General features: G+C 40.4%; 1 protein-coding gene across 10 annotated transcripts in view; it reads left to right on the top strand.

The window, feature by feature from the left end:
- The window catches only part of LOC100746562 (MICOS complex subunit Mic60), a 35,429-nt gene that overhangs the window by 7,337 nt on the left and 12,157 nt on the right, over positions 1-15,935 (top strand). For all 10 annotated transcript variants that reach the window (XM_012394105.3, XM_012394104.2, XM_012394109.3 and 7 more), the window contains one exon: positions 788-1,016. In XM_012394105.3, coding sequence (XP_012249528.1) covers positions 788-1,016 — 229 coding nt within the window. The remainder of the gene's footprint in view (positions 1-787; positions 1,017-15,935) is intronic.

The following is a 15,935-nucleotide window of genomic DNA, read 5'->3' as shown; positions in this document are numbered from 1 at the left end:
TTTAAGCAACTCTCGAAGAAGAAATTGATCTGTGAATCGGTTCCGTCCAACTTTTATCTCTGGACTCAGAGCTGCAAGTTTCGAGGACAATGGGAAATTACTCAGATTCCAAGAGCAGTAAAACGCATTTTGCTTCGGACGTTTAGAGTCGGTTGTATTAAGTTCGACTTTTTTATGAGAAGATTATTCTGCGATGTTGCTTTGTACGAGTGTGAAATTATTCAGATATGCACGGTTCTTTCGATTCCATTTCACTGCGCAATTATCACGGCAGGTGGCCGTGGACCGAACAGTTTCTCATCTTTCGAAATAGATTAGAAAACGATGCAGCGGATTTGTTCGATCCCGATATGTGGTATCGGTTTTTTTTAACTTGTGCCCTTTTCAAATTTCTTTCTGGTTGACGCGGGCGGTCGGTCGTCCGTTTAACTTAATTTTCACGGTGCAACATGTGGGAAACACTGCCGGAGTGTCAAGAATCATATTTTTCACTTTTTCGCTGCCCGCCGCCCCCCGCCCCGTCTTCTCGTTTTTCCTTTTTCACGCATTTTTATTTTTATTTTATTTCATTTTATTCTTATTTCACCTGTACGTGGGACGTTTCGCTTCGACTGAAAACGCGCTCGATGGCCCATTGTATTCGCTGGAGACTCGTTCTATCCATTTTAGTTTGATAAATGTCTAAATAAATGGACTACTAAATTGATACGGATTGTTCAATAAGAAACGAAAATCGTCGGAGACAGATCGAAGAATGATTAATCTTTTTATGCCGTGGTGATCATAGTTGCTGGAGGAGCAGAAAAGATTCGAGGACGAGATACGACGGCAGCTGAAACTGCAAGGGCAGGTGCACACCGATCACATTCAGGACGCACTTGCGATAAAGGAACAGGAAGCGGATAGGAAGTTGAAACGTGCACTCAGCGAGCAAACTGAGAAAGATTCGTTAAAGTATAAGTCACAGCTTGCTGCAATCGTCGGAAGGTTACGTGGTTTGGAAGCTGCGCTGAAAGGTGAGTGCCTCTTTGAACTTAATTTGGAGAATATAGACAATTATACACGTACATGTGTTTATATTAAACGTGCTACGTTCCCTATATGTATGATTATGATGTATAATTTATTTATTATTATATTATATGTACAATTTATATTGTGGTCACAGGCGTTTTGCTCTACAAGATAAATATGTATGTACTTGTACAGTTTATAAGATGTAAGAGTTATGATTGAAGCTATCTTGTGACCAACATAAAGATATTGTCACAACACTTGAAGAAATAGGAAGTTTAGCAAACTGAAAAACATAAAGTTAAATTCTTTGGGGGGCACATGCGGAAATTTTTCTAGTGGAATTTTAATTAGATGTAGTTGTTGAAATTAGGTGAATTAGATGATTAGGTGTTGAAATGTTCAACTTACCAAGGAGGAACATTTATGATAAGTATCAATATCCAGAACTGTATTAAAACTGTAAAATTAGATTTTTCACAGGAGAAAATGAAAATTTTCGATAAGCCGGTTTTTGTTCCACGAGGTAATAATTTCCCAATCGAATTCACGCCTTAATAAGGTTCGCATACTTGCAAAATTCCCAACTTTCCTTTAAACTTGGCGTGTACTTTTAGTTTGCATATTCATGAGAATCAATCTAACCTTCCGCTATATTCATACATAAATGTGAGATTGTTTAAAAAGGAGGAAAATATTCATTAAGATTGTATATTTCTATAAGATTCAAGGGTTATAAGACATGCAAGATGCTTATGATTCAGATGATTCATCATTCAAAGACGTTTTTCATAATATTTTCTAATAGTAATTATGGTTGTTATTATGGTTATTATTAGTAATAACTAATAATTACTATTAGTAATACAGTAATATTAAGTAACTGTTCGATGCGTATGAAATGTTGTTTATTTGGATTTTGAATTTGACTTTGACGGGCTAATCATCAACTAATTATTATATTAAGGAAGATGAAGTTTCTTCTGTATACCATCTGTATTCAATCGGGGCCTTTCCTTTGGGATTTTTTTACTTTTATATATGTCGGGTTTACATTAGAATTAGGGTTAGGGGCGTGAAACGAATCTTCGTTTGGATTACACGTTGTCGTTATGCAATAGAGAAGACATTGACTAGTGCAAATACGATTATCATAGAACCGGACAAGTAATCGTGGTAATTAGATATTCGAGAAACTAATGACGATGATCCTAGGTTCAATAACGAATCCGCGGTCGACGGGATGATAGATGAACGTGCTCACAAAATCTAAGTCGGGCGCGTAATATTCACTGGTTACTCTTTTCGTCGATGAGATCGCGAGAGAGAATGAATTTCCCGTCCCGATGATGCCACAGAGGAAAACTATAATGGGGTGTGTCTAAGGACACGAGATCATCGGATTCGTCGAGAAAAGCCTTCCTTCAGAAAGTAAGGGAAATTGGCGTTGCTGCTAATCGGTTAATTTCTATGTTGGTGGTTGAAGAAGAATGCTAACCGCTCTTGAGAGAAAATTGCCAGCGGGAAGAAAAGCAGATTTCCTGTATCTTCCCGTAGTAGATGGTAAATTTAGGGACTATTAGGATAAAGACTGTTTGTCCTTCTGAAGGACCTTAGTTAACAAAATCCTAAGATTTATAGCGGGTTTTTAGGCTAGCTGGAAATATACTGTGAAGATGTATCGACATCTGGCAATCATCTTGTCCGAAGAATGGGGTCTTTGTATAGTAAGCCACGGGACAGAAACCGTTGGAGGGTTTACTGTCGCGTGCCGCTACAACTATTTCTTTTTAATGAGAGTTATACAGTTACTCTGTGGCGACATTCAACAGCAAATACAGCCACTCGACACTAACTAGTGTCGGATAACGGCAGCGCAATGATTAGCACCTTAGGTTACGAACGTTCGGAACCCGGCTTCGAATCCCGGCGACCAGAGTCGAATTTTTCTTCCACGCATCTAAATCAGAAGAAAAAGCAGCAGTACACCAGCAGCGACATCTACAGCCAGCGCTACAATTATCACGGACAACACTTACACCTCAACTCTATACCTCTATTAGGTAAAAACGTTCATCCCGTGACCGCGGCTACGTTCAGAGACTAGTTATCACTTCCAGCCGAAGCATAAAGACTAAGGTATTGGGGATTTTCCGAAGAATTCCAAAGAAAGGCCCCGGTGTTCTTTCATCTCCGACATATATATGTGCCAGAATAAAGTACATAAACGTTAACTAAATTAAATTACCTGGGGAAGCAGTTTTTGGGAAATCTGTTTTACTTATTGCCGCTGTAACTTTCTCAGGTCAGGAAGGAACAGAGCATGGAAATGTTGCCGCGGCATCTACGTGACTGAACTGAAAAGGATCGCTCTGTTACGAATAATATTCCGGTATCGTAATTCGTAGATCCTGCTCCGTATTGGAAATACGAAGTAATATCTTCCCATTCCTTATCGGGAGGGATTTTTCGTTTTCACCATTTAAAATCGTCCGCTTGCGCCTTGCGCTATGTAATTCCTCGAAAGGCTAAGCCTTCTAGATATTAGATTTCTAGACATTAGGTAGGGATAGAATTAATAGGTATATTTTTTTACAAGGAATGTCTGTGATTTGTCGTGTAACCTGATATGGGACTAAAATGTTTCCAAACGAGTCGTTATACCGACTGACAATAAATCCGCGGTACTATACCACGCCGGCATAATGCCAATGTTTTCGGGTCAGTTTCGGTGCAGAGTGAGCGCTCCATAGTTTCCTGGACAGTTCGAAAACGATAAACAGACGGTGGCAGACCTGGACGCGGAGAGATGGATTTTACAACCCTCGTCCAATCACCTAACTAACGCACCGCAATTAACATGTCGCAATTATAATTGGCACTGTTCTACTCTATTCTTCTCTTCTCTTCTCTTCTGTTTTGCTGCAAGCTGTTATTTAAGAGTTACCGCGCATTCGTCGTGTTTAAGAGTCGCTTGAAAATCGATCGAATGCCTTTTTCCCTCGCACGATTTTGATAGATTTGGAAATTTGAATTTCTGCATTCTTGTATTCTCTATACATCTCGATTCCTTGCCTCGGAGTTGCTGGTGTTACTTGTACTATATTTTTCTTATTCCTATAAACGCACATGGCACGAGCAAAATAAATATTCTTATTAAAAAGAAATATATATCATATAGTGTAAGCGAATTTCGGTGGAATATAATCTATTATCGATATAGACGGATCCCGATTTGTCCGAGACGCCGCGTTTATTCAAGGATGAATGGGGTGGATAGGAAACGCGTAAAAGTGTCGGTTCCGTTCGCCTGTTTTCGACCTCGTTGAACATTTCACAAAGAATACTGCAATATACTGGGCATCTCGTCGTCGCAGAACGTTGCAGCCTGCTACGCTATAGCACCGTGACACGGTGTTGACACGCTTCTTTTTCCCGCAGCCGAGGGGTCGTGATGAAGGCCAGCCAGGCAGCCGTGCCAGGCGTTGCAAATTTACATTTTCTTACGATATTTAATAATAAATAATAATAAAAGAGGTAAACAGAGCTTGAAATATGAAATATGAATCAGGGAGCGACAGACAGCATCGTAACGTGAATAGTAAAAGAAATAGAAACGAGGATTTCGTAACTCGTTAAAGCTATTTCCTTCAGTCGCACAACAGGATCAGGAGCAGCTTTCCTTCTATGGAGAATCCAAAGCACGTGATTTTAAGTTTCCACTTCCTTCTCTTTGTGTTCGGTTCAATTCTATTTCGTAGCCGATGATACAGGGTGGGGCAAGTGCGAAGGGATGATTTAAAGAGCGTGTAGAGAAGGCTGTTGGTGTATACGGTAAAGATTAATCGAAGCGGGTCCCGGATTTGAACTGTTCGAAGGAACCGCAAACCAATCGAGTCCTTTCTTTTGTTCCGTGAGAGGAGAGATAAACTGTCACCGTGGAACGGATGATTCACTCTGACGCGAAGATAAATCGCTCGAGACAACTTTTTTGAGTAGAAGGAAAATGACAAAGGAGCACATTTATTATTATAGAAATTATATTTATTATTATAAAAGTTGTATCGCTTTGTCTAAAAATTACTCTCGTTATCTACGTATTACAGATCTAGCGGTAAATCATCGCTATTTTCAGATTTGATCAGGCGTAGAAAACTGTCGTAAAAAATGAAACATTGGATGCGCATCTTCTTCTCTAATAATATGTATCGTATAGCAATTATGGAACGAATTTTAAGAGGGAACGGAACAAATTCTTAAAAATTTTTTAAATTCTACGAATTCTAAAGTGAAATGATTCAATATTATTATCCAATCTCAGAATGTACAACAGGTGATATCGACGTCTCTCTCACCTCGCTGATTTCAGTAATTTTTTAAGTAATTTTGTCGGGGGCATGATTCTGTGCAAACCTAACTCCCATCCCTGGGCCTTTCCAGTTTTCCAGATATTCGCAAAAATCTGTCGATACCGCTAAATTTTGCCTACAAGTGTACGTCCGTGACAACGTACGCGATAATATTGTAAAAAGTAACGTGCGCACTTTCCACAAAACTAAGATTCGATTATATGTGTGATGATAGTGGCACGTTTCGAGACCGTAGTAAAATTATACAGGGTGGTTGGTAACTGGTGGTACAAGCGGAAAGGGGGTGATTCTATATTTTCGACTTCTTTTTCGCGTGGAATCACCCCCTTTCCGCTTGTACCACCAGTTACCAACCACCCTGTATAATTTTACTACGGTCTCGAAACGTGCCACTATCATCACACATATAATCGAATCTTAGTTTTGTGGAAAGTGCGCACGTTACTTTTTACAATATTATCGCGTACGTTGTCACGGACGTACACTTGTAGGCAAAATTTAGCGGTATCGACAGATTTTTGCGAATATCTGGAAAACTGGAAAGGCCCAGGGATGGGAGTTAGGTTTGCACAGAATCATGCCCCCGACAAAATTACTTAAAAAATTACTGAAATCAGCGAGGTGAGAGAGACGTCGATATCACCTGTTGTACATTCTGAGATTGGATAATAATATTGAATCATTTCACTTTAGAATTCGTAGAATTTAAAAAATTTTTAAGAATTTGTTCCGTTCCCTCTTAAAATTCGTTCCATAATTGCTATACGATACATATTATTAAAATTATGCAGGGTGGTTGGTAACTGGGGGTACAAGCGGAAAGGGGGTGATTCTATATTTTCGACTTCTTTTTCGCGTGGAATCACCCCCTTTCCGCTTGTACCACCAGTTACCAACCACCCTGTATATCTGAATGTCGGTCGAACGAGCAGCGATTGTTTTCGATACACGGTCGTTTACGCGCTCAATGAATTTGCTCATTTGCGTTTGCCCCGAAAGAGAGCGACGCGCGTTCATATCGACGGGAAATCGATTCGGTCGGCTCGGAATCCGTCCTTTTGCCGCTTTTGTCGTTTTTGTCGCTCTTGTCGCTTTTGTTGCATCGTTGGTCGGTCGCCTCGTTGAGAGCGAAACAAGGTCACGCGCTTAGGAATAGAGGGGTGGGAATGGGGGGGGGTGTAAAATGGGAACAGAGGATGAAATACAGAAGCGAGCAGTTCAAAAATTGTTAGAACAAAATATTGGAACACTAAAGAAAAGAAGGGGATAAAAGGACGGATCGTAGATGAAGGATTGGACGAATGAAAATGAGAGTTTAACGATAACGATTTGAAAAGGTAAATCATTAAAGGTTAATGTTGTGTTGTGTTGATATGATGTTTTATTTGCAGCGTCTTTCTCTTTCAAGTCAATTTACGTTATTGGATTTACATTTTTTAATATTATATTTTAATTACGAAGCAGTGTATCAAGGAGTTTCGCTTGATATATTTTTCGCCGTTATGTTTTCTGCTAACCCATTCACTGCAAATTTTATTGCTTGCAGATATAGTACTAGAATGACATTTGCAGTAATTTGAAAATGGAAAGAAAAAATATCTATCGATCTCGCAGCTGTCAGTTAAGTGAACGTGTTAATTGCTTCTTGCAATTTTATGAAATTTGAAGAAATTCGTGTGTATTGCGACCAATCGCGGGGAGACACAATCGCGAGAAGACACAATCGCGAGGAGAGACCTCAACAGGAGTCGTAAATTCCTGCTGCGATTATAATAATCGACACCACGAGTTGATCGATCCCCTGATTTCGGTTAAGATAATAGGGGTGATTCAGTTAGTATAACACTGTGATTCACAGAATTATAAGTTATATATTTCCAACACTTAAGTTACACTGTTGAGTAGGTGTAAATCGTAGATAACAACTTGTCGCACGAATATAAGATAGATATGCACAATAGAGCAAGGCTCTAGTTGAATTTAGTATGTTAGTGGACGTAGCACTAGAGGATACTTAATAGAGGAGGTGAGTGTTCGATAATCCCGATAACCGACTTAGATAGTTGATGTGAGTTATACTCCTCTAGCGTTGTACTTAGACTTAGACGTTAGGCGTTAGATTTTTTCTACTTAGTTGTTGACTTTTCTAGCGATGTAGAAGAAGTAAGTTTGAGTGACGATGCTGTGTCGGAGGAAAGCTAGCGATGGGTGTGTCTAGCGCACGGGACCATCGGATTTGTTCATGACATTTTTGGTCAGGAAAGTGAGGGCAGTATACATTGCTTCTGATTGGATAAACGAAGGTTGATGGACTAGGATGGGTCTTAGCCGCCCTCGATAGAAAGTTGCTAGTAGGAAGCATCGTACGTGAGAAAAACTAACTTTCCCTTGTCAAGCCGTAGTCAGTTCGTTGTTGAGTGCCGAAGCGTGCAGACGTGTGTCTAGTGCTCTGTGAAGTTCGTAAAACAACACGTGTCGCTCAACCGTCGAAAATGAACACAGCCAAGTGTTTCCTATCCTTTAGAGAAAAAAATCCCACGCTCCTAACCTCTACCCGAATTACTAGCCTCATAGCCTCACGACTAGTTATTCATTTTGAATTAACTAGCTCGATGATGACCCATGAATCACGACCAGTCTCTCCTGAGCAAATTCGTAACTGCTCCGCGCTACCTCCTCCGTGGCAAAAGTGCAACAGATCCCTCCGTACCAATGACGCCAAAAATTCTAAGAAGCGAAAGATAGAAACACCAAAAACAAACACAAACGACACCCAAGGAAATTTCCCTCCCCCACCAATATTTGTTGATGATGTCATTGACATACAAACGATGATCAAGTCCATAGAGAGAGATATCTCCAAAGAAGAATACAACCTTAAAATCAACAACAACAAAGTAAAAATTCTACCGACAAACCCTGATGCATACAGAAGACTCACCAAACTACTTAAGACCTTAAACGTCAACTTTCACACTTACCAGCTCAAACAAGAAAGACCTGAGTGGTGCTACGCAACATCCACCACTAAGCGGACATAGATGAACTCAAATTCGAACTCTTAAAACTCGGCCACGAAGTCGTCAACTTTAGTAACATAAGGCATAGAGTCTCGAAAGACCCGTTATCCTTATTTTTAATAAAGCAAAAACCTAACAATAAGGAAATTTACAACATCAGTCGCCTAATGAACGCAATAATAAAATTCGAACCACTGCTTGTTAAAAAAGAGATAGTGCAATGTAAAAGGTGCCTAAGGTACGGTCACACGCAAAAATACTGCAACCATACCTTCCGCTGCGTTAAATGTGCAGGTACACACCCCACTGACCAGTGCAGTAAATCACCGAAAACCCCAGCGAAGTGCATCCATTGTCAAGGTGACCATCCTGCTAACTACAAAGGCTGCTCAGCCTACAAAACCCTGTACACAAATAAGTACCCTAAACTCAGACCAAAAGAGATAACCAGTCAAATACCCAGTTCTCCTAAATTCACCACTACTTCAACCTCTTATGCCCAAGCAGTACAAGGAATCCAAAATAATCCGAATAGCCACAGGGGCCGTTCTCAAAATAGTATCTCCAATCCACAAAACACAGACAACTTCTCTAGACTCGAAAAATTAATCGAAAAACAATCAGAACAAATAAATAACTTACTATCTTTATTAACACTCATCATGGATAAGTTAATACGCCCCGACGCATAGCTCTTTGGAATGCCAACGGTCTAGCTCAACACAAATACGAACTAGAATTCTTCCTAAAACAGCAGCAAATCGACGTAATGCTCGTATCGGAAACCCACTTCACCGACAAAAACTATCTGAAAATAAATGGTTATAAATTCTACCATACCCAACATCCCAGCGGAAAGGCCCACGGCGGCACCGGAATCATAATCAAATCCAGCATTAAGCACTACGAACTTCCATCATTCCAGGAAGATTACCTCCAAGCAACAAACGTAGCAGTAGTAGACTGCCATGGTACAATGACCACTTCAGCAGTATACTGCCCTCCCAGACACTCCATCGCCAAAGAAGACTTTGATAACTTCCTTGACACCCTGGGCAGTAGATTCATAGCTGGAGGAGACTATACTGCCAAAAATACCCAATGGGGCAGCAGACTGGCAAGTCACAGTAAGAGGCAAAAATCTCTTAAACAGCATAATAACCAACAACTTCAACAACCTCACCACATACGAACCCACATACTGGCCCACTGACACTAACAAAATACCTGACCTTCTTGACTTCTTCATAACTAAAAATATCCCGCCAAGATACGTACAAATCAACTCCTCGGCTGATCTCTCTTCCCAGTAATAGCATCAGTCAGTTCAATTATCGAGAATACACCTAATGGCTCCATTCACAACCAACACACCAACTGGCAGCTCTTTAGAGAAGTCTTTACACACTCAACTTCGGCCTTAACTTCACTAAAAACTAAGGAAGAAATCGAAGCAGCCACGGAATACTTAAACACGAGCATAATAAACGCCATTCGCCTCTACACACCGACAAAGACGTCCATCAGCAAACAAGAATATCCCCAATACATACTAAAAAAAATATCAGAAAAACGTAGACTAAGAAGAGTATGTCAGACCCATAGAACACCGGATGACAAACGCAAACTAAACAAGGCAATTAGAAAGCTATCCAAAATCATAAAAAATTACAAAAATGACTGTTTTCATAAATATTTCGCCAATTTGTCCCCACAGCTGACTCCAAGCTGACTCCAACTACTCACTATGGAAGACTTCCAGGAAACTCACGCGCCCCCCGCAAATAATCCCTCCAATCCGCCGTCCGCAAGGTGGATGGGCGCGTAGCCCTATAGAAAAAGCCAACCTGTTTGCTAAATACTTGTCTAAAGTATTCAAACCCCATTTCTCCAAAGCTGCCGCGGACGTTACTGAATACCTGCACTCTCCCTTCCAAATGTCCCCTCCTATTGAACCCTTCACTTCTGCAGGGATTATGGAATCAATCAGTCGCCTAAATCCCAAGAAAGCAGCAGGGCATGACCTAATAGGCAATAAAGCAATCAAGGAACTTCCCATAAAAGGGATTGCACTCATCACATCGATTTTTAACGCTATTCTTCGCCTTGAATACTTTTCTAAGGCCTGGAAAATCTCACTGATTAGCCTCACCCCTAAATCCGGAAAACCGATATACGAAACTAGCTCCTATCGCCCAATCAGTCTTTTATCTACCCTGTCTAAACTATTCGAGAAGATGCTAACGAATTGACTCCTTCCACTCCTAGAGGATTTGAAAACACTCCCAGATCACCAATTCGGCTTTCGGAAACAGCATTCAACAGTAGAGCAAATCCATCGCATAACTCACATGATCAGCCAAACCCTTGAAAAGAAAAATATTGTTCAGCGGTATTGCTAGATATCCAACAGACATTCGGCAAAGTATGGCATGAAGGGCTACTATACAAACTTAAAAAGATCCTACCACACCCCTACTACTCCATCCTAAAGTCCTACCTAACCAATAGACAATTCATGGTTAAATGCTTAGACCCCACTTCCATAACATTCCCAATAGAATCTGGCATACCCCAAGGTAGTGTCCTCGGACCCCTGCTGTTGTCCATCTACACTACCGACTTACCTATATCAAACGAGATAACAATAGCAACATTTGCTGACGACACAGCGCTATTAGCTTCCCACGCAGACCCGGTAATTGCCTCATCCACTCTCCAGCGATGTCTCGAATCTATGGAAAAGTGGTTTCATAAATGGGGCTTCAAAATTAACGAAAAAAATCCTCACATGTAACCTTCACGCTCCGAAAACAAACCTGCCCCCAGGTCACCATCAACAATATAACAATTCTTAGCAAGGAATCAGTCAGATACCTGGGCATGGCCCTGGACAGGAGACTAACATGGAAAAAAACACATCTCAGATAAAGAAGACACACATCTCAGATAAAACGAAGCAACTTAAGGACAAACTAAAAAAACTCTATTGGCTCACGGGCCGACGCTCCAAACTAAACATACAGAATAAAATTACCCTCTACAAGACCGTAATAAAACCTGTCTGGACCTACGGAATCCAACTATGGGGAACAGCAAGTAACTCCAACATCGAAATACTACAACGATTCCAATCGAAAACGCTAAGAGCCTTAATAGACGCACCCTGGTATGTTACCAACGAAACCATCCATCGCAACCTCAAGATACCCACAGTCAAGAAGGAAATAGCAAAATATAGCGACAGATATAGCAAAAGAGTCAACAAACACCGAAACCCGCTAATCACTGGACTACTTGATCCGGACCAGATCCGCAGGCTGAAGAGACACTACCCGCTAGACCTAAACAATAGATTCAATTAGTTATTTAAATTAAGTAATATTTACTTATTTATAATACGTACTTACAAATTATACTTATCTATAATAAGTATTAACTTATTATAAATAATTAGCCATGTTACTGCGCCACGTCAGAAAAATTACTGAAAATTCTCAACGCGAGAATTGATTGTAATTTTAATAAATATTAAAAAAAAGCCGTAGTAGACAATAATCTTTAGAAATGATTCAGAAAAAAGATATTTGTTGGGTCTGAAGGACCTTAGCTAGCAAATTGCTGGGATTTATGATGGGTCCTTAAAACTATTGAGGGTACGCAGCAAGGATGAGCGGACATTTGGTTCCCGTCTGGACCGCGGTATATGGCGTGATCTAGGCAGAGGGTCGCCCGACGTAACATCGTGCATTTAAGCATAACGCTGCTATATCTATATGAAACCTTCTTGCGGCTGAATTCGGTTCGGGTGTGTTGCTATTCTTTCTCTGTACCTTCTTGCACATCTGCTAATCTGCTCCTTGACCGTTAGTATTCCCAGGTCTTTCCGAATGTCCTCGTTTTTAACTTACCATGGGGCGTTTACTATTGTTTTAAGAATTTTAGCTTGCATTGTCTCTATTTTCCTTATATAGCTCATTGCTGCTGTCGTGCATTTAAGCATAACGCTGCTATATCTATATGAAACCTTCTTGCGGTTGAAATTTGTTTAGGGAGCCTTCACCCGCATAAAACGTCTGTTACTCTGGTATACATATTTTTTGTATCTTGATATAATTGATATAATTGATGTACGCTGATATTATGGATTATAAATTTCACCGCGAGGTTTTCAATCGGGGGTTAGAAAGTGAAGAATATGATGAGAAACATGTAACCGAGAAGGCAAAGAACACGTAAGGAGAGAACAAAAATACAAACACAAAGTTTGAAAAGAACAAAGAGAACAAAAAGGAGAGAAAAAAGGGCGAACAAGAATGCACCAAGAATGTAGACGGTGATGGTGGTGAGGGTAATAAAGAGGAGAGATGTCACATAAAGAAAAAGAGTGGACGAATTATAATGGTGAAAAGTAATGTGAAAAGCAGGATACAAAGGAATCATAGACAGACAGAGAGAGAAGAAATGCGAAATGGAACAGATACAGAGGATTCTGAAGCTGCAACGCAACGTACGGACAAAAGAAAGGAGATAGGGGACACGAAACGGTATAAAGCACGATGGAAACTGGATGGGTGGAGGACACGGAACAGACGAAAATAACTTGACAAACAGGGGTAGTAAAAACGAGAGTAACAAAAGAATAACGTCTGAAAAAAGGATGGAACGATCCGACGAAATGGGAAGACGGGTAGGCTGGTGGAACGTGAAATAGGGGCGAATACGAAAGAATCAAGACTCGTGATAGGAAAAGAAGAAATGCTATGGCTAAGAAGAAGGAAAGGAAAGGTATTACTACTAGAAAGCAAACGCCTATGGTGAAAATGTGATAAAAAATGAAGGAAGAAAGCGGGGAAGAAACGGCTTCTCCAAGAAAAGTTGAAGGACGATAGAATAGAACGATAATTGGGAGAGAGGCGTGTCAAATTTTCTAGGCTTTCGAAGCGTGAAACGTCACATGGACAGGCCATAGCTCGTCGGGCTTAATCGTCCTCTGTCGATTTAACTTGGGTTTTCCGGCTCCTCTAGTCTCCCTTTATACTCTGCAACGAGATAGCTGCTTTTACCGTGGAACGATAACGTCACGTTGACGGGCAAGTTGCGAATGAGGTAGGAGATCGTTAATGTGTGTAAATAATATACGGAGAAGGAACACGTGTGTATTCTTGTTAAACATTTAGAAAATCGATTAGACGATGTCCGATAGGCCGACAGCATGTAACAGACTTTGTTAACCATCGCGTCGCCTGTATTTTCTTACTGGTAATGCGGATTTATATCGAAAGGAAGAAACAATATTCTAAATACTTTGATATTTCCTAAAGAACAGACTGCGCGGCAGTTTCCCAACTAGCCATTTTTTGATTACGTGAATCGGATGCAAACCAGAAGAATCTACCCATCTACGTAATACGTATTTACATATTTACAAAACTCGGAAATCCAAATAAAAGAGCTGCAACACACCTTGGGTAATCTTCAAATCTTACTTCTGACTAGCGAACAATATCGAGTTCTCTCTTTATTTTCCAATGCCGAAGAGCAGCTCGAACTTTTACTTCATTTACTTCATATTTCAGACTCTTATGATCGTCCTCTATCGCAAAACGGAACACGTAAATAAGAATAAATGCTACGTTTAGAAGGGTTCTTCGGTATTCTTAGAGCCGGCACGTCGCGGCATTATCCTCTCTCTCTCTCTCTCTCCCCCTCTCCCTCTTCCTCTCCCTCTCTCTCTCCCCCTCTCTGTCCCTCTCTCTCTCTCTCTTTCTCTCTTGCAAGCCGCAGTTTGCTTATCCAACGAAAGCGCCATGAAGGGCAGACTGGTTTGAAAAGATGGAGAGGGGTTGCATGTTTCCAAAGATTACTGTCTCGTGGAGATCAACGCGGAACTGATTCGCGGTGACGTTCGATCTCTTTCTTGGCATTTTACTCTCTGTACGAATGCGCGCACAATATAGCGATTGAAAAGTGCCTACCTCTGCGCAAGACAGAAACAAGAAATTTCGCAAAGAAACAAAAGGATCAAACGATATTCAGTCGATCACGACTTACGGCTATTATCTTAACACACGCGAGTATTCATGACGAATCTTGTCGGTAATGCAAGTTTAATAAGTGACTGCGTAAACATTCGTCGCGTCTCTGCCCTATAACCCGTTGTAACACGTTGTAACCCGTGTTTGATTGCAATTCGTAATCGATGGACTGTAAATTATGCGAATCGGCAAGATTCTGTCGGTCAAGCTTATCAGTAATGTCGGCCACGAGAAAAACGAAATCTATGTGGATCAAGTGGTGCCGCTGCCGTGATTTATTATACGTGTCAATCCGAGTAATTTGATCCAAGTAACCCCGTTTCCATGCGAAGTGTCACAACCCCTTCCATCTTCCAACATACTACCACCTATTCGAGGCTTCTCTTTCAGGTATTCAGACGATCGAATTCTCGCGATCCTTCTAGATCCTTCCCTTCCTCGTCCAATTCGTTTCAACTGAAATTTACATTGTTTCGATGGGGTGGGTTGGGGCGAGGCTTTTGTTTATTGGATTTTCGGTCGATCGATAGCTTTTCGAGGGAATCGTTCTGCGAGTTTTCTTTTACTCTCACTTTGGATTTCTTGCATTTTCAGGGTTTACGGATTTTAGAATTTCTTTTTCGTCCGATCTTTGGATTTTTCAATTTTTACAGCATTAAAGGCTTCATATCTTTTTCTTCGATATATGGGTCTTTCTCGATTTTCCGTTTCTTCTAATCTTTGTTGTTTTAAGAATTAAGGGGCTTTTCCTTACTCTATTTTCGGATGTTTTAAGTGTTATTAGCGGGAGAAATAATGTTTGAATATTCCTTTGTTCATTTTAATTCATACATCCGTACGTCGTCGATTTTCTTCAAAGAAAGCTAATCTATTGATAAATTTTTCTCTTGTTACGAAAATGCCGAAAATTCTGAAAGAAATGAAGTGAAAGAACGCATCGTACGTTAGAAGAAAGAAAGGTGTTTCGTAGCAATAAAAGTTTTCTTAATTTGTATCGAGAAACCGGAGCAGGATGTATCTCTCTTTTTACGTGAAACGTGTTATAAGGTTGCATGTACTCGTGAAGTGTACATACAAGTTTCATTACTTTGCCTATTAATGGAAACGACCCAATTCTACGAATACGTCGATATTATATAGAATCTCATGCAGAAAATGAAAGCGAAATTAGTGGGTGGATAATCAGATAAAGAAAAAGATGGTGGAAATTTTCAAGATGAGCTAATATTTTCCAAGAATGTTACAATTATTTGCAATTTTAAAATGTCGAAACCATTTATAACGATATATTCCTGCATATTTCTCGCTGTGAAGGTTTCCTTCTGCGTGCTCCTCCTGAACTTTCGACCGTTTGCGGAGAGACGCGATCTCGAAGAAGCGCGCCAACGGGAGTCATAAATTTCCGTTACGATTTAACTAATCGACGAATCGTTCGATTCCTTATTTCGGTTCAGATAATAAGGCTGGTTGAATGAATATAACGCTGGTATTAA

The sequence above is a fragment of the Bombus impatiens genome, unplaced genomic scaffold (assembly GCF_000188095.3).
Source record: "Bombus impatiens unplaced genomic scaffold, BIMP_2.2 scf_0065, whole genome shotgun sequence".
Taxonomy (NCBI): Eukaryota; Metazoa; Arthropoda; class Insecta; order Hymenoptera; family Apidae; genus Bombus; species Bombus impatiens.
This window is presented reverse-complemented; position numbering and strand designations above follow the sequence as displayed.